Source organism: Dermochelys coriacea, chromosome 5, assembly GCF_009764565.3.
Source record: "Dermochelys coriacea isolate rDerCor1 chromosome 5, rDerCor1.pri.v4, whole genome shotgun sequence".
Lineage (NCBI taxonomy): Eukaryota > Metazoa > Chordata > Testudines > Dermochelyidae > Dermochelys > Dermochelys coriacea.
Window position 1 is genome coordinate 131,355,867 of NC_050072.1, and position 27,040 is coordinate 131,382,906.

At 46.5% G+C, this 27,040-nt stretch overlaps 1 protein-coding gene across 1 annotated transcript; it reads right to left on the minus strand.

Moving 5' to 3' along the window:
• Nucleotides 1-296: 296 nt before the first annotated feature.
• Nucleotides 297-11,143, minus strand: CHRNB3 (cholinergic receptor nicotinic beta 3 subunit). The gene is made up of 3 exons (XM_038402532.2): nt 10,172-11,143; nt 5,531-6,413; nt 297-1,627 (listed from the first exon to the last, which is right to left on the minus strand). Exons 1-3 carry the CDS (start codon nt 10,345-10,347, stop codon nt 1,493-1,495), a joined length of 1,194 nt encoding a protein of 397 aa, XP_038258460.2. The 5' UTR covers nt 10,348-11,143; the 3' UTR covers nt 297-1,492.
• Nucleotides 11,144-27,040: the final 15,897 nt, after the last annotated feature.

Genomic DNA, 27,040 nt, shown 5'->3' on the forward strand with positions numbered 1-27,040 from the left:
GATTCCAAAGGACAGCAACAAAAATGATAAAAGATTTAGAAAACGTGACCTATGGGGAAAGATTTAAAAAACTGGGCATGTTTAGTCTTGAGAAAAGAAGAGTGTGGGGGGAACCTGATAATAGTCTTCAAATATGTTAAGAACTGGTACAAAGAGGGTGGTGACCAATTGTTCTCCATGCCCACTGAAGGTAGGACAATAAGTAATAGTCTTAATCTGCAGCAAGGGAGATTTAGGTTGAATATTAGGAAAACCTTTCTAACTATAAGGACAGTTAAGTTCTGGAATAGGCTTCCAAAGGAGGTTGTGGAATCTCCATAATTAGAGGTTTTTAAGAACAGGCTAGACAAACACCTGTCAGTGATGGTTTACTTGGTCCTGTCTCAGAGCAGCAGGATGAACTAGATAACCTCTCATGGTCCCTTACAGCCCCACATTTCTATGATTCAGATGAGAATGGCCCATTTTCCCCACTGGACAATCCACATGTCTTGTTACACTTAACCCTTACTTTCATGTACCTGAAATTACCCAGAAAATGTATCAGTTTGTAAATCTGGAACATGAGCAAATTCAGATTGCACAGCTTTGGGAATGCCTCCTGACATAAATGCAAATTATACCTGCCAGCCACTACAGGCTCACAGTTTTCCTCATTTACCAATGGGGGAGACAGAAAGCAATGTATGCAAATAATCTGGAAGGAAGTAGGAGTATGCCCTCAATTCTTCTAGCGGGAGTTAAGACATTCTGTCCCTACAAGCCTGCTAATCCTAGGGTTTTCTATTCCAGTGACTTCAATGGGAGCAGAGTTATGCTAAAGCAGAGCACTTTGGAAAATCCCACTTGTAACTTGTTTATATTTTCTAATGCACAAACACACACCTTGTAATATCTGGTTATGATACACCTATTTAGGTATATAAAATAGCTGTGCTTATTACACTTAAAGATAACAAGATGGACTGACAAAACCTTAGCGCGTCAGTGCCCTCTGTATTACTAGACTATTTAATTTTTCTTTGAATGTAACATATTTAATACATGAGAATCCCATTTGTTAACAGACTATTTGGATCAAAAAGAAACAGTCACCTTTCAAAAAAAATCATGAAATCATATTGTAATATAATGAGCCTTTATAGGATTAATTAATTAGGGCTCAGTTGTGCAAACCTTGCTCACGTTAGTGAATAATTACACACACAAGTAGTTTCATTGATTTCAATGGGCAAGTAAATATCCAGCAACTTAAGGGTTACACAATTGAGTCCTCAAGTTGTACAGCAATTTGCAGATATAAAGCACTATTCAAGTGAAAGCATAATTATTATTATCAATATCATTTACTATAGCCAGAAGGCAATGTTTTTTCATTTCCATCTCAATTTGGTTTTGTCGACCTGCACTCATTGAAAACTAAAAGACCCATCAGTCTCAAGGGGCAACTGTATCTTTCAGCCATTCTCCACATTAACACATGAATTTATTCCTATAAACTGCTGCTTAACCATGCCTGTAAAGCGGGGGTAAATATTAAAACAGAACCTGTCACTGAAACCACCAAAAATAACCACAGAAAGATCCGATCGAGGACTTGAGCTACAAATTTCCAGTCTTGGACTACCTAGAAGAAAAAATAAGAACAATATTAGCTTGGTTTTTTTTTTTTACAAGTTTCAATATAATTTAGCTGCAAAAAATGCAATTAAAGATATGGTCTGTGCTAGTTATAATTTTAAACAAATGTTGCCAATGCCGTAAATATTGTTCCCTTGGGCCCCAATCCGTCAAACACTTATGCACGAGCTTACCTGAGTAGTCCCATTGACTCCAATGAGTGTACTGCAGTGATTAAAGTTAAGCACATGTATAAGTGTTTACAGGATTGGGGCCTTAAAATGGTTTGATAAAGATTTTTTAAAAGATTCGCCCTCAAGTACTTTGCCATCGATCCATCAAAGCCTCAGCCAGAGCTTTCCGAACGTGAGCTGTCCCATTTACTTCACTAGGTTTGAGTGCTTTACTGGGTCAGAGCCTAAAACACACAGTGCATTGAGGAAGAAATGGGAGTTTACATTCCCAGCTGTAAGTTCTGGCACATCACAGCATGCCTAACGTAAAACAAACCGGGAGAAAGTTTTTATCCTACCAATTTCACACGGAGAGACTATGACCATGGACTCAGAGATCACAATACAAATATTGTTTTTCCTGTAGATCCCCTTTTAACTCATTGCAGATATTGGGCCAGAGTCACCGAGAGGCTCCAGCTCTTCTAAATGTACCTTAATTGGCAGGGTTATGGCTCCTTTGTGTTTCAGTAGTGGTACAGAGGTGCTAAAGAGTACTGGTGACTCTGGTCCATTATGACAGGTTTCAGAGTAGCAGCCGTGTTAGTCTGTATCCGCAAAAGGAAAAGGAGTAATTGTGGCACCTTAGAGACTAACAAATTTATTTGAGCATACGCTAGCTCACAAAAGCTTATGCTCAAATAAATTTGTTAGTCTCTTAGGTGCCACAAGAACAACTTTTCTTTTTTCTGGTCCATTAGGTACCATTTGTTTGTCCAACCTAGTCACTCTGAAACTTCTCAGTAACCAGAAAGAATCATGCACACCCAAAACTGATCCTTTTCTGAAAATTACCTATCCTGCTGCCCTTAGCTAGAATAAGTAATTCAAGATATATCTACACTAGGGTGACCAGTTGTCCCAATTTTATAGGGACAGTACTGATTTTTGCGTCTTTTTCTCACATAGGTACCTATTACCCCCACCTCCTATCCCAATTTTTGACACTTGCTATCTGGTCAGGCTAGTCTATGCTGTATTGTAACCAGGTCTGTGAGACCCAGGCTTGTGGACTGAGTGTTTCCAAACCTGCGTTTGAATAGCCACACTGCATTGTAAACCTGAGTTTACAGTTGCTGGACCCAGGTCTCAGAGCCATGCTAAAAGGGCCATATGGCACTATGCAGACTGACTGACACAGGCCTGTGGCTGGAGCTGTGCCCTGCTGCAAAATGACAGGGCTTGGACCCAAGTCACAGCAGCACTCGGGCTCTAACCCACGCTGCAGCAGGGTCCACTCAGGGCGTGTGTGCTTGCTGACCTGAATCAGACTGATTGGTGTGTGAATGGAAGGGGGGCTTGGGCTCAAACCTGAGCCAGAGCCCCAGCTTAATGTGTCATGTAGCCATATCCTAAGTGGTCCAATGGCTTACACCCATACCAGGAGTACAAAAGAAGAGACATCTTTTAAGAATGTCTGCTAGCAGGCTGCCTAAACAGCCTTTTTGACCTCCAGGCAAGAGATAGAGAGGCCAAAATGGAGCCACGCTTTGCAGCAAAATAGTGGCTGCTGTGGCATTTTTACATCTGAATGGAAAACTGAGTGCAGGACAGGGTTGATTGGTGCCTGGTTCATGTAGCAAGGCAGAAAGAATTATGGTGATGCCCTCAGAGAAAGTCCCCTCCCTCTCTGAATGAGGTATGCTGGCAAGGCTGTTTGTGGGAAGTTTGTCCTGCTATTGCCCAGCAGCTAAAGAGAGGACTTCAATCACCAGGGCCCCTTTAACAAGCTTAACTGCTATGTACATTTCATTTACAGCTATGCAGATTAGCTTGGGGGTGGGGGGAACTGACACTATAGAAAGAGAGATTTCAGTAAAATGAGGCTGCTCACGTGGTAGAGGTTGGCAATAAAAGGCTGAGGTTCTAGCCTGACTCTGGGGAAGGAGCAGGTATGGTTGTGTGATTTCTATAAAATGAGGCAGCTAGCCAAGAGGGTCCCACAGTCAGAAGAAAAGGAAGTAAAACCCTTAGGTACCACAGAGATGCCACGTATGGAAGCAGGACTAGAGTGCTAGAAGGGGTGAGTGCCCTGAACAAAAGGGAATCAGGAAAGAAAGAAGTTGATTGCCGTGGCTAACTAGCAGGGCTTGGGAGCCTATTTGAGCCAAAAGAAATCCTTCTGAATTTGGAAATCTGAACCTTGTAAAGCCAATCAAACTTGAGGCTAAGCATGGAATATGTGAAAGGGAAATTAGAAAGGCTAAAAGGGATTGTGAAGAACAAAAAGCTACATGTATGAAAACAAACAAGATATTATTTATGTATATCAAAAGCAAGATGCTTGAAAAAGAATCAGTAGGTCTACTGGGTCACCATGGACTAAAGGGAGCAGTTAAAGTAGACAAGGTTGTTGCTGAGATACTAAGGGTATGTCTACACTGCAATCCGCGGCTGGCCCAGATCAGCTGACTGGGGCTTGCATGGCTCAGGCTGCAGGGCTATAAAATGTCAGTGTATATGTTCCCGTCCGGCTGGGGCTTGGAATCCCATGAGCCAAAGTCCAGTTTGAGCCCTGTGAGCCAGAGTCAGCAGACATGGTTGCAGTGTAGACATACCCACTATGATTTCTTTGCATCAGTCTTCACTGAAAAGGATACTGGGGAGAGAGACTTACCCAAACCTGCTCTTTTCTTGTACATTAGAGACTGTCAGATACTGAAGTGGCACAATGAAGTGGCTAAGCTGCAAGCATATATATAAGATTCCCAGACAATTTTGTACGGCTTTAGAGGAACAGTCATACATGGATTTTCTCTACCGGGCCCTTTCATTAACACAGCACATCTGGTGTGGGACCAGAGCATTGGTTCCACCCACTCCCACCCTTGCCCATCCACTTCCCGCTCATATATGCAGGGAAGTAGCCGGTGCTTAATACATAAAGAAGCTCATGACTGAGTCCTCAGAATTTTTGTGGTAACTAATGACCTGAGCATGCAACGTGTATGCTGGCAGAGCCCACATTCGCTTAGAGGGGAGCTTTCCCTGAGTAAGTTCCCCTTAATACTATTCAGATGAATTGAATAGCTTTCTCCAGGCTAAGGGTAGCCATTGTAGCTATCTGGCGGGGTATCTGTGAGCTTTTTCTCATGCCCTTCCTAGGTTGGCCAAGGAGCAAACAAATACAAATTCATAAACATCTCAGAAACATTTTGATTTGAAGTTTTTTTTAAAACAACAGACTCTCAGAACTGAAGCCTCAGAACAAAGGATACAATTAATTATTTACCACTGATTGGAAGTAGCTACAACAAACAGCTCCTTTCAGCATGGTACTAACAAAATATCTATTTCTTTTTCATAACTTGTCTCTATACATCACCCCACAAAATCATATCTTTTGGAAATTCCATGTGATTTCTACTTCTATGTTCATTTTTTAAAATGAACATCATAACAGACAGCTAGATAATTGGGGCAAAAAAGTTTGGAGAGCCAAACATACTTAATATTTAGTGTGTGATTCTGATATGACACACTAGTGTAAATCAAAAATACCTTCACTGAAATCAGTGGAGCTATGCTGATATAAAACAGATATAAGGCATTTAGATGGCTAAAGAACCTATTTGTAGGAATTAGAAAAGACAAGTTATTTAACTATGCTGGCTGTAGATGAAAAAAAATCTTCATTCTTTAAGAACAACCATGTACTCTTCACATGTTAACATTACCTGCCTGATGAAATGCTCCTTTTTTACATGGCCAGAGATGTATCTAATAGAATCAGCAGCTTTTTCCAAAAAAGCAATCACAATTTTTTCTCCATCGTTGACTTGTTTCTGTTTCTTTTTGCCTGAGAGCTTTGATTTTGACACTGGGATAGTTCCTCCAGCCTCTGAAAAGGAATAGCGGTCCACATGGCCCTTCATGCATAATAGCCTAGGAAGCTTTTGAAGGAAGAGTCTTTTAACCCAGGGAGCCATTGGATGGTAGGTTGCTGAGGACCGATGGTGCACGTTAATAACGAAAACAGTAACAATAATTGATAGGGTTACAAAAATCATAATAAACAATAAATACTCGCCAATCAGAGGAATGACTTTGGAAGAAGATGGTATTATTTCTTCAATTACTAAAAGAAAAACAGTAAGGGAGACTAAAACGGATGTAGATAATGAAAGTTTTTCCCCTTCATCAGAAGGCAAATAGAACACCAGCACAGTTAGAAAAGATAATCCAAGGCAAGGGACGATTAGGAAAAGAGTGTAAAAGAGTGGGAGGCGTCTTAAAACGAAGGAGTAAGTGATGAATGGGTAGGAATGCAACCCATCCTTTCTGCTGCCTTTCATGCCTTTGGCATTTAGGATTTCCCACTCTCCATTATCAAAGAAGTCTTTCCTATCAACATTTTCATCTACTAAAATCAAGTCAACCATGTTGCCATCATAGGTCCAGGATCCAAATTTCATGGAGCAATTCTGTCTATCGAATGGGAAAAATGTCACATCCATAGTGCAGGAACTCTTATAACTGGCTGGTGGAGTCCAGGTAACAAGCCCATTGTATTTCACTGTGGCTTTGGTCATCAGGGAGCCTTCAAAACGTCCATCGGCACTGGGGAGAGGAGAAACGGGATCAATTTCAGTTTTTCACCAGACCCAGCTCAGTCATTTGGATTTTCTGATTCCAGTTCTGTTTTCTATTCCTTTGAGATGTGCGAGCATTGACACAGTACAAGCACTGGGCAAAGAATTCCATAAATCCCAGCCGCTTTAGAAATCTGGGAGGAATCCCTCAGATGATGATGGTCATGGTGGCCTTGGGCTTTATAAAATGCTACTCTTTTCCTTGTTTAGCAGATCTCAACTTCTAGACTCCCCACGTCTCTCTCCATGTGATGCCCCCACCTGAACTATGGCCCAGTGGTCAGTGGAACTATTCAGGTGCAGGATGCTGGGGGGCAGCATGAACTAGTGGATAAAGCATGGGACAGGAAGTCAGGAGACATTGATTCTACTGCCAGCTCTGGTGACCAGCATCAGATGTCTGTAACTACGCAAGCTCTTCACAGCAAGGACTGTCTCTCACTGTGTTCACACAGCACTCAGCACAATGGGGCTCTGAACTTAGTTGGGATCAGTAATTCCAGACCTCCCAATAGTCCTAGGGTTTGTGGGACTTTGAGATCCTTCACAGATTCATAGAGTTTAAAACCAGAAGGAAAAATTAGATCACCTAATCTGACCTCCTGTATATCACAGACCATTACATTTCACCCCATTATCCCTACACTGAGCCCAGTAACTTGTGTTTGGCTAAAGTATATCTTCCAGAAAGGCACCCAGTCTTGATTAGATGACATCAAATGATGGAGACTCTACCTCTTCCCTTGGTAGTTGGTTCCTATGGTTAATTACCATCTTACCGTCTCTGGTAAAACACTGTGCTTCAAACTAATTTGAATTTGTCTGGCTTTAGCTTTCAGCAACTGGTTCTTGTTATGCCTCTCTTTTCTAGATTAAAGAGCCCTGTAGTACCTGAGATTTTCTCCCCTTGCAGGTACTGTGTATACTGTAATCAAGTCCTCAATATTATTTTCTGATAAGCAAAACAGATGGAGTTCTTTAAATCTGTTAGGCATTTTCTCCAGCCTTCAGATCATTTTTGTGGCTTCTCGGTACTCTCTCCCATTTTACAATATCCTTTTAAAAACTTTGCCACCAGAACCAGATGCAGTGTTCTCACACAGGTCTCACCAGTGCTGCATGAAGTGGTAAAATCACCTCCCTACCGAGTACTCTCCTGTTTATACTGTCCCACTTTGACCTCCAAAGCCCCATGTACCGGTTGAACAATTTCTGTCCTCCTGAGGATGGCTGCGCTTGGCTCCCCACTTCAGACATTGCAACCTGGTGCACAGGATCACAGCATCACTCCCTCAAATTTGGCCCAGCCATACCCCTCATTGGAGGGCTGGGCCAAAGCTGAGTGGTTCTGTGCCCTTGTGCACCAGGGACTAGGTTGCAATGCTTAGAGAGAGTAGCCAAGCCAACCAGCCCCACAGAACAGGAGCCAGAGGAGCTGCTGTTGTGAGGTGAGTGTGAGGCGGGCTCACTCTCCTACTTCCCCTCGTCAGGCCTCCCACTTCCCGGGGAAGGATTCATCCCATTTCAGACACTTGATATGTTGGCAGGTAAGTAGTTCTATGGTAATATTATAGGCAGAGCTGGTAGGGCTTCCTATTATTAAGGTTGCTTGATACTTCCCATTGTAAGACCCTGTTTTCAGTTGCTTATAACTTTGCCAAACTTTGACCATTCAGGTCCTCTCCTCCAGAACCTGATTGGAACTAATTATTCCTGAGTCTCAATATTCCTCAACTGTCAACAAATAGCTGTGAAAACCACTGAGAAAATGTCTGTCTCACACCTGCCTCCCCCAGTGGCTGCTCCTCACAGAGAATGACAACCTACTGCTGCAATCAGTTCATCTGTTATCTCAAGTGGCAGAGGTCCATGCATTGGAACTAAAGATTCACCTGTTGATGTTCCTGTGGGTGTCAATTATGGTTCCATGTGATGGATTTTCTGTTTTTTTTCGATTTGTTTTTTAAAAACAGGAAATTACAACGCAAAACTATATAAAGAATGTTAAAGTTGCAAAGTCATTGACGGAAGCAGGGGTCCTGTGGGGGAAAAAATAGTTTGTGTGATCATGTAATTAATGACTATCAAAAAGCAGACTTACAATAGGGCCCTGTTACAGTAGCATGGACAACCTTCATTCTGGCAATTTCTAACTGAAGGGTTTGACTTTGCAGCCTGAGTGTTTTTAATGTCTTTTTTGTGTGCAATAAATAATAATAATAGAAAAGTTGAGCCAATGTTTAAGTGCTTTGCTGGATCAGGGCCTACGCTAGTGCATGATGCACTACTCAGCTCTACTGCACACTGGAGATGGTCAATAGAGTATAACAGAATGTGCTAATCTCATCTGCACCTGTCTCCTTTGTGTACTTAGTTTGCTCTCTTCAGAACCGCTCCCTACTATGGAGATTTCCTCTGTGCAAGTTTCAGGGTACATGGTAGCTGGAATGCAGAGAAGGAACAAAAACATGCTCCAAACAAACAGCCCAGTAATTCTACTGTCTGTCTACAGAAGGCACCTAGGAGGCCAGGGAAACACTGTGAAGTTTTGTAGCACTTTAAGTAACATGAACCAAATTCTGCCTGGTGTTTTGCCCCTGTGCACTTGCAAGACAAGACATGGGCAAAGTGGGAGTAAGGGGAGAGTCCTGCCTCACACAGCAGCTGATCCAGAGAGTGGGGATGGGCAATTGCTCCTTTTCTCCAAAACCCTCCCTGGCAGAGTACCACTGGGATCATCTATTCTATCTCCCCTCTGCCACACAAGGCCAACTGGGAGTAGTGGAGAGATGCTACAGACTCTGCTCCTAGCAACAGGCTGGTGGCACCCAGCTGCACCCTGTGTTCTCCACAGATGCAAGTAATGTCAAATTCCCAGAGTTCAGATTTGGATCTGAATGTTCCCCAGGGTCAGGTGTGACTGGATTAACAATGACACATCAGGCCCAGGCTGGAACCACAAAGTGCAGATCTGAATCCAAACTGCCCCAGAGTTTCATTCTTTTATTTCTTTGAATTTGTAAAACACAATTCTAGGCATGCCTATCCAATGCGTAATATGGGCATAGACAAAGGATTGTGTCCCTAGACAAATGCATCTCAGCACACTCCCTGTTCACCAACCTTAGAGAAGAGAAGGGAAAGACAGGCTGTGCAGCCTGCCTGGAAAGTTAACAAATCTGAGCTCTGGCAGGCCAATGCGGGGAGCAAGTTCTGAAATGGAGGACCCCCTCAGAGAGAATGCCCGGCCAGCAGCTCCCTCTTGCTTACACTGTGGGAGCTCCATCCAGCTCAAGTGCCTCCGCTGATCTCAGCGGGGGCAGTATATCACAAGGGGAGGAGCTCTCTCCGGCAATCCTGTCCCAAGCTATTCAGGCCTGTGAATCCGACCCCAAACCTTACTGGAATCCAGTGCAGATCATGGAGCATTGATCTAATGCGCTCCCAGTGTCCAGTTCCACTCTGCACCAGCTTCAGTTCCTGAGCGGTCCCAACATGTAGCCCCAGGCAGAGTATATGACATTATATGGAGCAATCTAAGCCAGCCAGCATTCTAGTCCAGACACATTTCTGGATAGTTGCTATCTAACGAGATCCATGGTTAAGCACGGTGCTAGCCAGCATGGCTGGAACTCAATGTTAGTGATTCACTGAATAAGTCTAAACAACTATCTGAAACCCTGAGCGATGAGCCTTGCTTCAAAATGTGACGATCCTTATACTCACTTTTCAAACAAAACAATGTCCGGCAGCCACAGCGACTCTGACGGAACCCGGATCACCGTGATCCCACCATAGTCCTCAGGATTCCAGCACAACTTATGGTCAGTCCATTCCTGCAACGAGCCAACAACATCCTCTTTCCATTCATACACAAGAGGCTCCCACGCCAGATGTGTCATTGGGCCATCTCAGAGGGATTGTAATAAACAGATGTAAACCCAGCACAATGGGACCCCAAGTCCTTATTGGAATCTATGTATCACAACAACTGTTATTATTAATTTATTAATTATTAATTATTAATTATTATTATTATTATTGAAGTTGGTGGCGACCCCTATATTTAGGTTATAACACTTTCCATTATAAAAGGATTCTTGTAATCTTTTCTTTGAGAAGCTCTCTCACCTCCACTGTCTGCAAGAGGCCTGTGATATTTGGCAGGGAAAATCCCTTCAGGATAGAGAAGTTCCTTTTCTTTATCCTGTGAAATTCTATTCAGATTTGGTCAAGACATGAAAGGTTAAAAATCACCATTTTTTCCTTCTCTCCCTTGCGTTTTTCAGGAAAATGTTGGCAGGCTGTCAAAATCACTGAACATTCCCCGGCTGGGCTCACACCACCACCAAAACAGCAGCAGTAACGTGCATGGAGAACACCAGTCAGCTGCCAGGGTGGAGAGAACCAGGCTGATCCCCTGAGCCTCTTTCCTGCCCCCTCCAACCTGGCACATGGGACCCAGCATCCCAGCCCCCGTCTGGGGGAATTGTATGGGGCAGAAGCTCCCTCAGCTTCCAGAGCTGGCAAGAGAATGCAAAGCCAGGCTCCACCCATAAACCTCCGGACCTAGTACATGTCCCAAACAACTCTCCCTCTCCTTGGGGGCCCACACAGGGTAGGACCCCCCACCTCCCTGGGTGGGAAAGAGAGTGAGTGGCATCAGACTGCCTGTGACCATCCTATGAACCCAGCACATGCTGTCAATGGCCCATACTTCCTCCTTCTGCCATGTACTGTAGTTAGTTCTGCAGCTCAAGTGGTAACAGGCTGTGTTGCAGAACTGAAGTCTTGGGGTTCAAATCCTGTAAATGATGGAGGGGTGGGGTATTACAGGCATGCAATAGAAATGGATTTTTACCTTTGTCCTTAATAAAAAAATTAAGAAATTACATACAAGAATGACATTAAAAGAAAGTTCTTTATCCAAGCACACCAAAGTTAGGAAATGCCAGATTTATGGTTGCCATGCCACCCTCATTCTCTTGCCTGTGCAACCCACATACATTACCATAAAGTCTTCAATTACATTATCACATACTGTGTTATCCACAAGACCCCCCTCATTCAGTGCACAGGATAGATGACCAAGGGGGCTGAAGGGGATGCTGGTGAGTTCATATTTTAGGAGCAAATCAGGTGTAGGCCTTGCTTTCAGCACTGAGCTTTGGCATGATTTTCCACCTCCTTGCTTTGTTTCTTTGGTTAGCTTTGTTAACTTTGGATCATGTGGTGCCCAGTCTGAAGAGCTGGGGATATGAGCAATTCTCACTGTGAAAGAGATTTTTGCTGCTGTATTCATTATTTATGGGGGTTTTTAGGTTGCCCTGGGAGATTGCAAAGAGAGAAGAGAGAACTAAAATCAATACCAATAATAACGGCAGCTTTCGGTAAAAGCTCAGGAGACAGGGCCTAAATAGCTCCTGGGTTTTCCCAGAAACATCCTGCCTGGTACTTGCTGATTGGTTATGGATATCCAAGAATGCAACATTCTTTGGCACCTCACATACTATGGATATGCAGCATTTGCAATGAGTCTGCCATTAGGGATGATGCCCCACTGATATCCATTGATATTGCTGCTACACAGCTCATTCTCCTACCCTGCGGCTTTGACCATGTCACCCCTCTCTTGGTGTAAGGGACTGTTGTCCCCTTACTAAAACGCAGTGGGGATTTTTGGTTGGTTAGCTCCCAGTACCAAAAGGAAGGGGAAGGGTCGACGGGAAATCAGGACCTTGAGATTGACAGTCCCCAGGAACAATGGAGAGAGACCAATGCTCCAGGTCAGCCTGATTGACAGGGCAGGCAGGCTAATGATGGAGTCGCAGGGGTTCTGAATTGCCTGGAACAGAGTGGGGCTGAGCTAAGGAGAGAGCAGGGGCCCGAGCTGAGTGGGGAAGAAGGGCTGCGCCAACCAGAGAGAACCAGAGAAGCAGCCCAGGGAGCAGACCTCTGCTAGGAGCAGAGCCACAGAAGCAGCACAGAGAGCAGATCTGTGCTGGGAGCAGAGCTGCGGCAACCAGAACCAGAGGGGTGAGAGAAGCAGCCCATGGAGCTGGAGGCAGAGCAGCAGCAGTGCTAGGGCTGGAGTTGGGGCTGGAGCTGGAGTAGTCCGAAGCCAGGTGCAGTGAGCAGCTGGGGAGAACAAGGGGGGGACCCTGGGTAGCAGGCCCAGCACAAGGAGATGCCCCCAGCCAAGAGGCCTTGCAAGCGAGACTGGGAGGGGGCCTGTAATCCCTAACTGGGGGGGGCTGATGCTGGGAAGAAGGGTCCTGCTACCTAGAGCCTGAGGGCGTGTGGCCACTGCCAGAGCAAGTGTCCGACCCGCGGCATCCCTGCAGCACAGCCAGGGTCTGGGCAGGAGGCCTGGGACTTGTGAGGAACAGACTGTGAATTGCCCTGACATCCCAGAGACACTGGTTGTGATGTTCCCTGCCACAGGGCAGGGTGGCAGGTTTTCCTTTAACCTTTCCCATTTTTTCCTTATTTTTTTAATTGATTGCTGTTTAATAAATTGTATTTGCTTGAACTGTATGTAATGATCAGTGGGACAGGGAAGTCCCCAGTGCAGAGAGAGTACCCCGGAATGGGGACACCCTAGCCCCTGCCCTAAGTGACCAGAAAAGGCTGGGGGTTGAGCCCCCCAGGAATCCTGGGCCCAGCCTTGTTTGGGTTACGAGGACTCTGTCACACAGGAGAGTGGAAGGGGAGCCCTCAACGTCAGGCAGGCCTCTGAGTAAAGGAAGTCGGAGCGAGGACTCAGATCCTTTCACTAGCCCATTTCCCCAGGGTAGTGTATAAGCCAGGAAAGTTTCCCACAATAGCAGTACATTCCTATACTATACATACTTATAGTGGCATCCCTCCATGGGCTTGCTCTTCTCTACTGCACAAATATAAGCTGCTTGTCTTCGCTCTCAAGGTCCTTCACAGTCAATCCCCACCCTACCTATCATCTCTCATTCACCATCAAAATCTCAACTCCCGTCACCAATTGTCCTGTGATGCCAGCCTCCTTTGCTCATTTGTTAAATTTCCAAACAAGCTCCTGCGTCCTTTCTCCCATGCTGCCCCACACAGTAGGGAGAAGCATCCCCAAAACTAACTCATCTGCCTCCTTCAAACCACTCTTTCAAACGCTGCTTTGCTGTGTTGTCTAAAAAAAACTTGACAGTGGTTAAGCGATTAGGGTGCTGATACCACCTTGTACTCCCCAGTCTGTCTGCATCCACCTGTTGTCTCTTGTCTTATAGACTGTAAATTCCTTGGGGCAGAGACTGTATTTTTGCTCTGGGTTTGTAAAGCGCCTAGTGCAACAGATCCATGAGTGGGGCTCAGAGGCACTACAATAACGCAAATAACTTTCTGGGATGACTCTAGTGCTAAGAGGATCTCAGAGAGGAACAAAAATTAAAATTAAGTTACAACTTATTTCAGTGCCTAATATGTCACCAGTCCTTCCACAAGCCAGGACTCCCTCACCACCAAGGGGTGCAGGACTCAAGGTGCAGGTTACAATGATTCTGCTACAAACCTTAACTTTAGTCTCCTTCCCCAGCGCTCAGACACACTCCCAGCAGGTGGCGGCCCTGGCCATGTGGTGGCTGATTTTACCTGGGGAGCTGGGGGGCTAACTCAGCCAGGCTGGCGGAGGGAGGTTCCCCAATAAAACTCTACAAACTGGGAGCCACCTTGAAGAAGGAAAGGGCCAAGCTGAGGGATGTTGCTTCCAGGTCCCTAGAGGCCAGTTCTCAGGGGGACCCTGCATGCAGGCCTGGGACATACCAGCTCTCACTACTCCCAAAATGGCTTTTCCCCTCTCCAATGCTCCCAGGGACAGGCATTTCACTTCCTATTGGCCAGGCAAGCTCTTCTTCCCAGGCTTTCCCCTGTCTATCATTTGACTCTACCCCGCCCGCTTCTCTCAGACAGTGCCCCTCCTCTGTGCTGGCATGCTGGCAGCCATCCGGGCACCTGCTGTCCTCCCCCATGCCAACACAAGTCCTCTCGCTTGAAAAAGTGTCTCTCCTCTCCCTCTGGGTGGCCTAGCAGACTCTGAGTCTGCCCTTGGCCCTGCTTCCTCCCAGGGACAGCACCCCTCCCTGAGTCATATGCACACAGAGCCACTGGATAATTAGATAAATTCTACTACTGTCTTTGTGCTCCCCCGTCTATTTGTCTGTCTGCACATGTTGTCTCTTGTCTTAGGGCAGGTGCACACTTAAAACACTGTGCTGGGCCACTGTAGCGCCTAAGTGAAAGTGCTCCTACGCCGACGGAGAGCTTCTCTTATCGGCATAATTAATCCACCTCCCCGAGAGGCAGTAGCTCTGTTGACAGGAGAAGCTCTCCTGTCGATCTAGTGCTGTCCACATACGGGGTTAGTTCAGTATAACTACGTCACTCAGGGTGTGTGTAATTTTCACAGCCCAGCCTAAGCACTGTAGTTATCCTGATATAGGACTGTACTGTGACCCTGGCCTTACATTTAGATGATAAGATCTTCTGGGCAGGGACGGTCTCTTTGGTCTGTGCCTGTACCACACCTAGCACAATGTGGTCTGCAACTGGGGTCTCTGGATGCTACCACAATACAAATCATAACTACTAATGATGGCTGAAAGGGGCTAATGGCTGCCATCAGGTGGGTCTAGGATCTAAGACAATCACTGACCTTGTTAATGCCAGTGGGTGCCAAGCACCCTCTTCAGGATCAACAGAAGGCACAGCTGCATGCAGCTGCAGACAATGTGGGCTTCTGCCGAAAGCAATAGGTCTCAGGGCAAGCTAGAGCTAACCCAGGTAGATTAACAAGGGTTTCCCTGGTCGCCAGCGCAGGGACTAGGCTGTGTGTGCTGGAAAGAGAAAGCCAGCAGGAGTCATGATTGTGACCCTGAGAGGAAGCAGAAACAGAGCTTGAGCACAGGGCTCCCTGGAGTGTCAGTCTTGGGGATTTCTGAGCAAGGAACCTGCCTACCGTCTGCTTCTACTGCGTTTGGGGAAATGGGACTTTGTGGACACTCTGTGAATAAACAAGATTACACCAAGAATATACATAAATTATGTCACCGATTTTGCCTCCTAAGAAAAACAACCCTACAAGGCCCTGAATTTTGGCTAACCACTCAGGGCAAAAGGGCAACACAAATAATAATCAACTAGGATTGCAAATAGGAGGATGTTGTGCTGTCTACTTTTTCCTTTATTTTATTTGGGGGGGGGTGGAATGGGGAGCCTGGAAGGATTTACTGATTTCATTCCTTGGGAAATGCTTCCAAGATGTTTGAGTGAATTTTTCCATGCCATAATACAGCAGCAGTACTTCAGTAATTCAGAAAGGGCTACCTGGTACCCACAGCAGTAGCAGTCGGCAGCCTCTGCATTACGGGGAGTATCAATGCTGGGGTCACTAAAGTGAGGACACCTAACATATTGCTTTAAATAAAACTACGCGCTTTAATACCTTCAAGATTGTTTTACTGATGCAAAGGAGAATTAGCCAACACATTAAAAAAGGCAATGGTCATGCAACTGCATTGAATTAGTTTCCTAGTGCTTTCTTGTTAAGGCTATATCCATTCTCATGCACTGTAATTAGAATTATCATTTATATTACCATAGCACCTAGATGCTCCAATGGAGATCAGCACCGCATTGTGCTAGGTGCTGTACAGACACACAGTGAGAAAGAGTCTCTAGCCCAAAGAGCTTACAGCCTAAGTGGACAAGAGGCAGGAGGGGAAACAGAGATTTGCTATGGTCTCACCACAGGTCTGTGGAAGAGCCAGGACTAGAATCCAGGTTTCCTGATTTTCACTCCAGTGTCTTAGCCACTTCAGTGAAATCAACTCATGCTGGTGCCTGTAATTCTCACCTCTGATAGCTGCTCCCTGTGGATGGACAGGCATTGCCTGACGTTCTGCCAAATCCACCTAGACTGAGCCCTGCTCTACACTGGGGCGTGGGATTGATCTAAGTTATGCAACTTCAGCTATGTGAATGACATAGCTGAAGTTGATGTACTTAGATCAACTTACCGTGGTGTCTTCACTGCAGTGAGTTGAGTGCTACCGCTCCCCCATCGACTCTGCCTGCACCTCTCACAGCGCTGGAGTACAGGAGTCAACAGGAGAGCACTCGGGGGTCAATTTATCACGTCTAGACTAAACGTGATAAATCGATCCCTGCTGGATCCATCGCTGCCCACCGATCCGGTGGGTAGTGAAGACATACCCTGAGTATCCACCACTTAAGACTAGGGAGAATAACGTACAGCCTAATACTGACAGATAGCTCTTCTTGCTTTTCAGCCTCAATACTCCATTTCTTAGTTTCATCTCATTACTCCTAGTTACAGCCCTGGGTATTGCACTAATAATTCCTCCTCCTCCTCCTTGCTGGTTACACACACCAGAGATTTGTAGTCTGTTGTGTCCTCCTTCAGTTATGGCTTAGCCAAGCTGTACATATTTACCCCTTCTAAGCCCGCTTCGTATATTAGTCCCTCCAGGACTCAGATTGTTTTTCTTGTTCTTCTCTGAACTCCCTCCAGTCTGTCACTATCTTGGGGCTAATAAGGACCCACAGCTGAATGCAGGGTTACAGATGGGGATCTATCAGAGTAATAGAGGGGGACTGCTACCTCCCTGCTCTGGGATATGATGCCATTGCATATGCAGCCCAGATCACACTGGCCTTTGTTTTGCTTGCATCCATATTATATGGCCAACCCATGTCCATACTTTGTTGCCCATCATTACTATTAATAATAATTTGTATTATGGTGTAACATTAGCACCAAAGGGCCCTACGCTGGAGCCAGTCTCGCTTCGTTAATCACTGTACAAACATAGATTCACTGGTTTTGTGGCCAGAAGGGACCATGATGACCTGCTGCACAGCACAAGCCAAAGAACCTCCCCCAATGGTTCTTGCACCAAGCCCACTGACCAAGTGCTTTATTTTGGAAGGACATACAATCTTGATGTAAAGACTCCAAGTGACGTTGAATCCACCCTTGGGGATCTGTTGGGAGGGGACAGGAGGAGCTGCTCACCCAATACCCCTCCCGATGAGCAAGTGGGCAGGGAAGGGAATGGAAAGGGGCAGGGAATGAGAGGAGACCTGGCTCTATTTTCCTACTGGTTGGCCAGAGAACCTGGTCGGGTACATGGGATGAGTGAGCTGCTCCACAAAAAGGAGTGATGTAATTCACTCCTCCCCAGAGCAAGGGGGAAGCAGGGAATTGTGATCGGAGTCCCAGTTTATGCTCTTGTGTGCTCCTGCAGCTACATATGTGCCATCTCTTATGCTGAGCAGGTGCCTGCATGATGCCAATCCTCAAGTGATATTTAGCCGCACAGAGAACACTGCCAGCTGGCATAAATTAGAGCAGTCCCTAGCCTGCTCTAATTCACACCAGTGGGCTGGGACCTGTGCCAATGTACCATCAGAATCCAGGAGACATAACTTGCTCCCAAACCATCCTTGATGCAGGAGGGAACCTGGGCCAGTCCCTGTAGTAAAACAGGCTTCCGCACAAGTGCAGTCTGTGACATCGCACTCCCCGACCTGCACTGATATCTCCCTGTGCTAAGGTGCCATTTTGTGTCTGCAAGGTGAACAGTCATGGGTGGCAGATGAACCGTGGGCTTGGGGAGGCTAACCCCCACCGGCCTGCCCCTTCTGCCAGAGGCCCCACCCATCCAGCCCCCCTCCTGCGGCCACCAGCCTTCCCCTTACCCTGCCCCTGCCCCAGCCCCAGGCCCAGGCTGCCTAAGCACCTCCAGCCCTGGAGCCAGGCCTGCCGACAGCAATTCCAGACCCCAGGGCAGAACAGTCAATAAACCCTGTAGCGGGGTGGTCACCCACTCCAGCCTTAAAGGGCTTAAAACAGCCCAGGAGAGGGCTGTGACTGGGATCAAGCAGTTCCCGGGCTGATTGGGAGAAGCAGACTCAGCTGTGGCCATGCCCCAATCAGGTCTCAGCTGGCCCTTATAAAAGGGCAGTGGGCCAGGAGCAGACTCTCTTCCTGCTTTTAGAGGGAGTGTACCTGGGTACCTAAGGTGAAGCAGGGCTGGGGAAGGCCAGAGGAGCTGGGAGGCTCCAGACTGGAAAAGCCCCAGGCTGCAGGCCTGGCAGATGGCCTAAGACAGGGTACTGGGATTGCAGGGGGAAGCTCACTGGTAGGCAGAGGCAGCAGGTCCAAACCCCTCCTTGTCTGTGATGATTGGTTTATATACTGCAGTCTGCCCCAGTGAATGGGGGCTAGATGGTGACTGGGCAGTAGCCATATACTGAGGTGAGGTGGAGGTTGGGGGTTCCCCTGGAAGGGGGAGACCCAGAGACTGTGGGGCACTGCCAGGGGGCAGCACCCCAAAGAAAGGGGCACTGAGGTCCAGGAGGGACATGGGGGGGGCAGCGGCAAGTGGGATACTGGCCTGCAGAGGTTGCTCCAGAGGCTGGAAGAGCTAATTCCTTGAGACCCCAGCAGGAGGTGCCACAGGGGGAGAGTCCCACACCGTGACAGGCCCCCTAGAAAGGATGGGCCTGGCATCTCTTACAGATGGGCCAAGGGGAACCCTTGCTTCTTTCCAGTCTCCTACTGTCTGTGTTTCTGTGGATCATTTTCTCTAATACACATTTACCAACCACAGAGATCCTAACTTTCAGCTCTTCCCCATGGGTATCCATCTAGCTGCCTTTCCCATCCACCTGGGACTGGTGCAAGCTCCAGAGCTGCTTCAGAATTTGTTTCTCAGATACCACCCAGCCCCTTCCCCATTATATCACCAAACGAGTTTCTTCTCATTGGCCTTTGGGAGGATCAGGCAGAATAAACTGCAGTTTCTGTAACTGTAACTTCACTACCTGAAGGATGCATCTGGAACTTGTAGTGCAATGTCTCAACACTGAAGAATTCCCTCTCCCCTTCCTTCCCCAGGCCAGGGGTAATCTGATGCCCTAGTAACCAGCCAAGATCTGTTGTGTTTTTTTTTTTAAGGTATTTCCAGACAACCTGTCAAAAAACTAGGCACGTATCCAAAGGTATTTGAGCATGCCAACACCATAACTCAGATCCCAGTGGGGAACCATTACAGCGGTTATTCTTTATGCATTTTTATTACAGTAGCACCTATTAGTCCCAACTGAGATCAGGGCCCTAGTGTGCTGGGTGGTGTACATAGAGACAGTTCCCTGCCCTACAGAGACTACAATCTTAAACTCAACATTAACCAGTGACCTAAATAATGATTACATGGTTTACTGTGTGCTCATGGGCTTTATAAACCCACAGCTGTGGATATATGAAAATTCTCACGATAATCCGCCAAGGCTTGTATGTTCCTCTTTCACATGTTACTCATGCACGAGTTGAAGCTCTTTTTGGAGCCTTACCTTCTTATCCATAGACTCCAAGGTCAGAAGGGACCATTGTGATCATCTAGTGAGTCTGACCTCCTGCATAACACAAAATAATTCCCACAGCAGATCTTTTAGATCTTGATTTAAAAATGGTCAGTGATGGAGCATAGAATATCAGGGTTGGAAGAGACCTGAGGAGGTCACCTAGTCCAATCCCCTGCTCAAAGCAGACCAACACCAACCAAATCATCCCAGCCGGGTCTTTGTCAAGCCGGGCCTTAAAAACCTCTAAGGATGGAGATTCCACCACCTCCCTCGGGAACCATTCCAGTGCTTCACCAGCCTCCTAATGAAATAGTGTTTCCTAATATCCCACCTAGACCACCCACACTGCAACTTAAGACCACTGCTTCTTGTTCTGTCATCTGCCATCACTGAGAACAGCCTAGCTCCATCCTCTTTGGAACCCCCTTTAGGTAGCAGAAGGCTGCTATCAAATCCCCCCTCACTCTTCTCTTCTGCAGACTAAATAACCCCAGTTCCCTCAGCCTCTCCTCATAAATCATGTGCTCCAGCCTCTTAATCATTTTCGTTGCCCTCCAATTTGTCCACATCCCTTCTGTAGTGCGGGGACCAAAACTGGACAGAATACTCCAGGTGTGGCCTCAACAGTGCCGAATAGAGGAGAATAATCATTTCCCTCAAGCTGCTGGCAATGCTCCTACTAATACAGTCCAATATGCCATTGACCTTCTTGGCAACAAGGGCTCACTGCTGACTCATATCCAGCTTCTCATCCACTGTAATCCCCAGGTCCTTTTCTGCAGAACTGCTGCGTAGCCAGTCGGTCCCCAGCCTGTAGAGGTGCATGGGATTCTTCCGTCCTAAGTACAGAAGTCTGCACTTATCCTTGTTGAATCTCATCAGATTTCTTTTTGCCCGATTCTCTAATTTGTCTAGGTCACTCTGGACCCTATCCCTACCCTCCATCATATCTACCTCTCTCCCCAGTTTAGTGTCATCTGCAAACTTGCTGAGGGTGCAATTTATCCCATCATGATTAATGAAGATGTTGAACAAAACTGGTCCCAGGACTGACCCCTGGGGCACTCCGCTTGATACTGGCTGCCAACTAGACATTGAGCTGTTGATCACTACCTGTTGAGCCCAACAATCTGGCCAGCTTTCTATCCACCTTATAGTCCATTCATCCAATCCATACATTTTTACCTTGCTGTCAAGAATACTGTGGAAGACCATATCAAAAGCTTTGCTAAAGTCATGATATATCATATCCACCACTTTCCCTATATCCACAAAGCCAGTTATCTCATCATAGAAGGCAATCAGGTTGGTCAGGCATGACTTGCCCTTGGTGAATCCATGCTGACTGTAACTGATCACCTTCCTCTCCTCCAAGTGCTTCAAAATGGATTCCTTGAGGACCTGCTCCATGATTTTGCTGGGGAATGAAGTGAGGCTGAATGGTCTGTAGTTCCCCAGGTTCTCTTTCTTCCCTTTTTTTAAATATTTGCCTTTTTCCAATCGTCCAGGACCTCCCCCAGTTTCCATGAATTTTCAAAGATAATGGCCAATGGCTCAGAAAATCACATCAGCCAACTCTCTCAGCACCCTCGGATGCATTCGATCGGATCCATGGACTTGTGCGTGTCCAGCTTTTCTAAATAGTCCTGAACCTGTTCTTTCACCACTGAGGGCTGCTCACCTGCGCCCCATTCTGTGTTGCCCAGTGCAGCAGTCTGGGAGCTGATCTTGTCTGTGACGACCAAGGCAAAAAAAGCATTGAGTACTTCAGCTTTTTCCATATCATCTGTCACTAGGTTGCCTCCCCCATTCAGTAAGGGGCCCACACTTTCCCTGATCACCTTCTTGTTGCTAACATACCTGTAGAAACCCTTCTTGTTACCCTTCACATCCCTTGCTAGCTGTAACTCCAGTTCTGTTTTGGCCTTCCTGATTACACCCCTGCATGCTCGAGCAATATTTTTATGCTCCTCCTTAGTCATCTGTCCAAATTTCCACTTCTTGTAAGCTTCCTTTTTGAGTTTAAGCTCACCGAAGATTTCACTGTTAAGCCAGGTTGGTTGCCTGATATATTTGCTGTTCTTTCTGCACTTCGGGATGGTTTGTTCCTGCGCTCTCAATAAGGCTTCTTTAAAATACAGCCAGCTCTCCTGGACTCCTTGCCCTCTCATATTAGCCTCCCAGGGGATCCTGCCCATCAGTTCTTTAAGGGAGACTAAGTCTGCTTTTCTGAAGTCCGGGATCCATATTTTGCTACTCTCCTTTCTTCAGGATCCTTTTCTCAACCATCTCATGGTCACTGCTGCCTAGGTTGCCACTCACTTCTACTTCCCCTACCTATTCTTCACTGTTTTTAAGCAGCAGGTCAAGGATTATTATTAGTGAACATAAATAAATCCTCTGGTGAGACTCCATCACTATTCCCTGTACAACAGTCCCAACGGCAAAACATCCGCACCCCACAACTACTAGCCTACAATCATCCCATCACCCCCAAACCATCTTCAAATACCAGTGAGAATCCCCTAATGAGATCAGCCACATAACCCCTAAGAACAGCTACCAGCCTCAAATCAAATGTAAGCAGAATCAGAATGAGCTCTACCCTGACATCTGGTGGTGGGCTGTGAAAAAGGACTTCAGGTGCTGATCTCGTTTGCATGGGCACTCATGTTTGCATGGGCACACCCACCCTGCCTAGGATGATGGACTGCTTGCCCAAATGGTCACTTTGGCTGCTGTGGGATGCCCAGTCTCTCTATTATTGGGGCAGGAGTAATAAAGGGTTGTTATCCTGGTTATCTGAATCAAGGACAGTAGAACTGTACTTTGTATTTTATGACAGAGGGACTCGCCCTCAACTAAGTAACACTCGCTAGGCAAAGGACATGGGTCCCAGTGAATTGAGAGAGGCTGGGGATAGGTATGTGGGTCCCCTTCTGAGGGTCCTAAACACCATTTTGATGCCTCTCCATGGTGTAACAACAGAGCTAGCTTTGGCTCCATTAGGAGTCTTGTTACATGCTGCAGAGCTGAAATCGCTGATACCTAGGTCTAAGTATTAGATCTACTTTGGGCTAGTGGTGCACCAGCACTGGGGCTCCCCTACTACCAGCTAAAAATCACTGAAAGCTGAATTCACTAAAGAGCTGAAGTTGTTGAGAGCTGTATTAAGGGGGGGAGCCTGAAGATAAGTTGGTGAGCGGACAGCAGGATGGCTAGCATGGAGAGCGGAGCAGATAGCCAGGCGGCTAGCGGAGAGGCACGGCTGGTGGTGAAGACTGCAGCAGAACCCCATAGAGAGGCGTGGCACTCGGCCGTAGACCCGAGCAGCGGAGCATGTAAGATGCCCCCCATACCTCCCTCCACTTCCACCCAGGCTGGGAGGTAAACTCTGCAGATGAACTTCTGAACTCTGGGGGGCTGCACTGACCAAGGACAGAAACTGTGCGGGAATGACTATTGGGTTGCTGGATTCAAGACCCCGAGGAGAAAAGGACACTGCCAAACTTACTTGGGTGTGGGTCTTTTGCTCATGGTTGGTGTTATGAATCCTGTTTGTGGTGTTTCCCCAACATAATGCTGCATAGTTTCCTTCCTTTATTAAAAGGCTTTTGCTACACTCTGACTCTGTGCTTGCGAGAGGGGTAGTATCGCCTCTTAGAGGCGCCCAGCGGGGTGGTATGTAATTGTCCCAGGTCATTGGGTGGGGGCTTGAGCCGGTTTGCATTGTTATTGAAACGGAATCCCTAGATACTGAACCCAGTCCTTGTTGCTGCCAACTCTGATGGGCAAGAGGGTTACATAAAATAGCCTAAAATATGCCCCCACCAGGCCAGTGCTGTCACCAAAACACCCTCCCTTCCCCCAGATCTACCCTGCCCTTCTCCCTGGCAGACCCCAACGAAGCCTGGCTGGCACCCAGCAGGGGCTGCCAGTGCCTTTGCTGCAGATGTTGGACCAGCGGTGGCTGGATCCTGAGTCCAATCTCGAGTCTTCCCCACAGCGGGCCTGTGCCCAGCTCTGTGCCCCCACCGCCCCACTTGGCTCCTTCCCCCCCAAGCTGTCCTTGCCTACCTCTGCCTGCCCCCCATTTTCCCTTCCCAGCCCGGCTTCCCGCAGTCATCCCCAACCCAGTTCCCCCACCCCCACATGGATGCAAAAAGTTTTGCTCCTGGATACAAAGTTGCAGCGATTGTTGCCGCAGCCCGACTATCTTCTCCCCCAGGTTCTGCCCCACCCCTCCTCCTGGCGCAGCTGGGAGGCTGCTGCCCCAACTCACCCTCCAGCCATCCAGGGCCCCCTCCTGCTTCCCTGGGGATGGAGCCTCCCCAAACACAGAGCTGTTTGGGGAGGCTCAGCCTCCCCTGGCCTTTAATACCTGCTGCCCATGTGAACAGTTGTGCATCATGTTACAAGTGCTAATACACACAGCCTGGGGACTTGCATGACGAACAGCTCGCATGAACACCAGGGATTTTTCAGTGGTATGGACTCTCCTGGCACCTGCTGCAAACACCTAGGATAAATGCGATATAGGAGGCCCATTGCTCTTTGCCACTGTCATTTTAAAGCCCCTCTGTGACCCCAGATACATTGTCTTCCCTTTGATCTATCAGAGGGCTGTGTCTGACCCTTACTTCTAGGGGTTGTATTTTGCTTGTTACGTCATGTGTATGATTCTCTGGAGGCAGCACCTCACACTCAGAAAGTTAGCCCAAGCACACAATAGCTATAAATGCTATTGTCATTGCCCATTGGACCTAGGCCTGATACAAATGAAGGTTACAGACAAGATGATCTGTTGGCCTTTTCCAGCTCTAACTTCTATAATTTTATCAAAAAGTGCCTGACTTTCATCCTCTTTCCTGAATCCTGGTTCTTCTGACAGATAGTTTTCTGGCAGTCAACTAAAAGTCACAGAATGTCCTTGCAGTGTTTAACCAGACAGACCATGTCAGAATCCATATCTTCTTATGTCACAATTTTCAACAAGAAGTCTAAGCAACTCCCCTGATACACCCAAGAACTAGCTTGGCAAAGAAGAGTCAAAACTGACCAGAAATGGTGCCTTTATAATAACCCTTTGCCCCAACGTCTAATGTGTTGGCCAGAACTACCTATCCACTTGTCTGAAGTCCCTGTAACCTCAGCAGTATAATATCTGATTGATTTTTTTTTCCACTTTCCACCATCCCAATTGATCATTTAATTTACCTTAATGTTATCAACATTTGCCCTGTTAAAATTTGTGATCTCATTTTGCCCTTTTTAAAACTAATAGCATCAGCCACGGATCACATGACATGTGAATCCCAATCTTTCAAACCTTAATGGGATATCCAAATCCCAACATTGGATGCTCACATCAGACTAGGCATCTAAATGTCTAGTTTGTGCACCTATGTGCCAACCTGAGCATCCAACTGTTGGAATGAGATGCCCAAAGTATCCATGTGTGAAAACTCGACTGCGTTTCCCACTTATTTTCTGTTCACATAGGAACATACGACATAGGCCAGGAAGGGACTTCCTGGGTCATTAAGTCCAGACCAATGCTATTGCAGGCAACCCTATCATATAATCCTGTTCATAAATTTATCAAGTTCTGTTTTAAAACTAATTAGGTTGTTTGCCCCCACTCATCCTATTTGAAGGCTGTTACTTGATCTTTATTGTTTTCAGTCTCAACATTAGTACTTAGAAATTCTTCAGCCATCGAATAGTCCTGAACAAGCAAATCAAACAACTGAAAGTTATATAGTTTCTGTCTGAAACTCTATGCCAGTTGCTTAAATTACACTAATCACACAGCTGCTTTAACTCTCACTGGAGCCAGGTGCTACTTACGTTTACAGGATGCTTTAATGGATTGGATACTCGTTATAATTGTCATGATGTCTATGAACCAATAAAATTGACTAAACAAAACACTAAGTTCTTTGGGAGTTAGGGAGAAGGTGGGTAAATAATGGTTAAATGTATAGCTCTTTGGTTCAGTTTGTATAAGATATGTCATTCCAGTGAACAATGTCCCCCAGGACAAGCACATTATAAAAGGATGATGAATTTAAATACCAGGCATTGTAATTACTTTGGAAATCTGTCGACTGTTTTTTGCACCTCAGTTTGATCTTGCTGAGAAAGGGACCCCATGGCTAGAGGATAGTGCCAACCACTCTAATGCCTTCTAAGAGTGAGACATAATAGTCCCTCAGGGCTGCTACACTGCGCACCAAATCCAGAGGCCTGGCTTAGTTCTCTGCAGCGGAGTAAGAGGTTGTTCTAACAGACAGCTGGCATAAGTGCAGGACGGAAAAGGAAGATCACGTGATTGTGTTTGCCAGCTTGTAGTCAAATGCTGGAAAACAGGTAGGCACGTGGTCCAGAATCTCCATTCCTCAGAAGCCCCTTTGGGATGATTTGAGTATCAGAGTAGGGAAACAAAAACTTCATGAAGGGCCACGCTGGCCTTATTCAGTCCTGGAGGGTAAGAACCCCATTACTCTCCTGATCAAATGGTGACTCCAACCACAGAGAGGGGGGAACGAGGTCTGCTTGCCTGGTATTTCCCCCGCCACCAAACAACTCAACATGTAATGTAATGGTCTGTTTTACCTGTTTCAGCCACACATTTGTTGTCATCAGCTGATTCTTTTCATCCTAGGGAGATAAGAGAATTGAAATTAAAAATATCCAAATAAATGGTTCCCATACTAATGTCTGACTGAATGGATTTCAGTTCCTTTAGAAATCTGAGGATTGGCCTATAGCATTAGGGTCTGATTTTCCAAAGAGCTCAGCACCCAGGTCATATCAGGAGCCCCTGGATTGACTCCAACGAGAGACTGCTGAATTGGAATTAATTTGCAAACTGGATACAATTAACTTAGGCTTGAATAGAGACTGGGAGTGGATGGGTCATTACACAAAGTAAAACTATTTCCCCATGTTATTTCTCCCCCCCACCCCACCCCCCACTGTTCATCAGACATTCTTGTTAACTGCTGGCCCACCTTGATTATCACCACAGAAGGTTCCCCCCCCCCCTTCCTGCTGGTAATAGCTCATCTTAAGTGCTCACTCTCCTTACAGTGTGTATGATAAAACCCATTGTTTCACGTTCTCTGTGTGTGTATATAAATCTCCCCACTGTATTTTCCACTGAATGCATCTGATGAA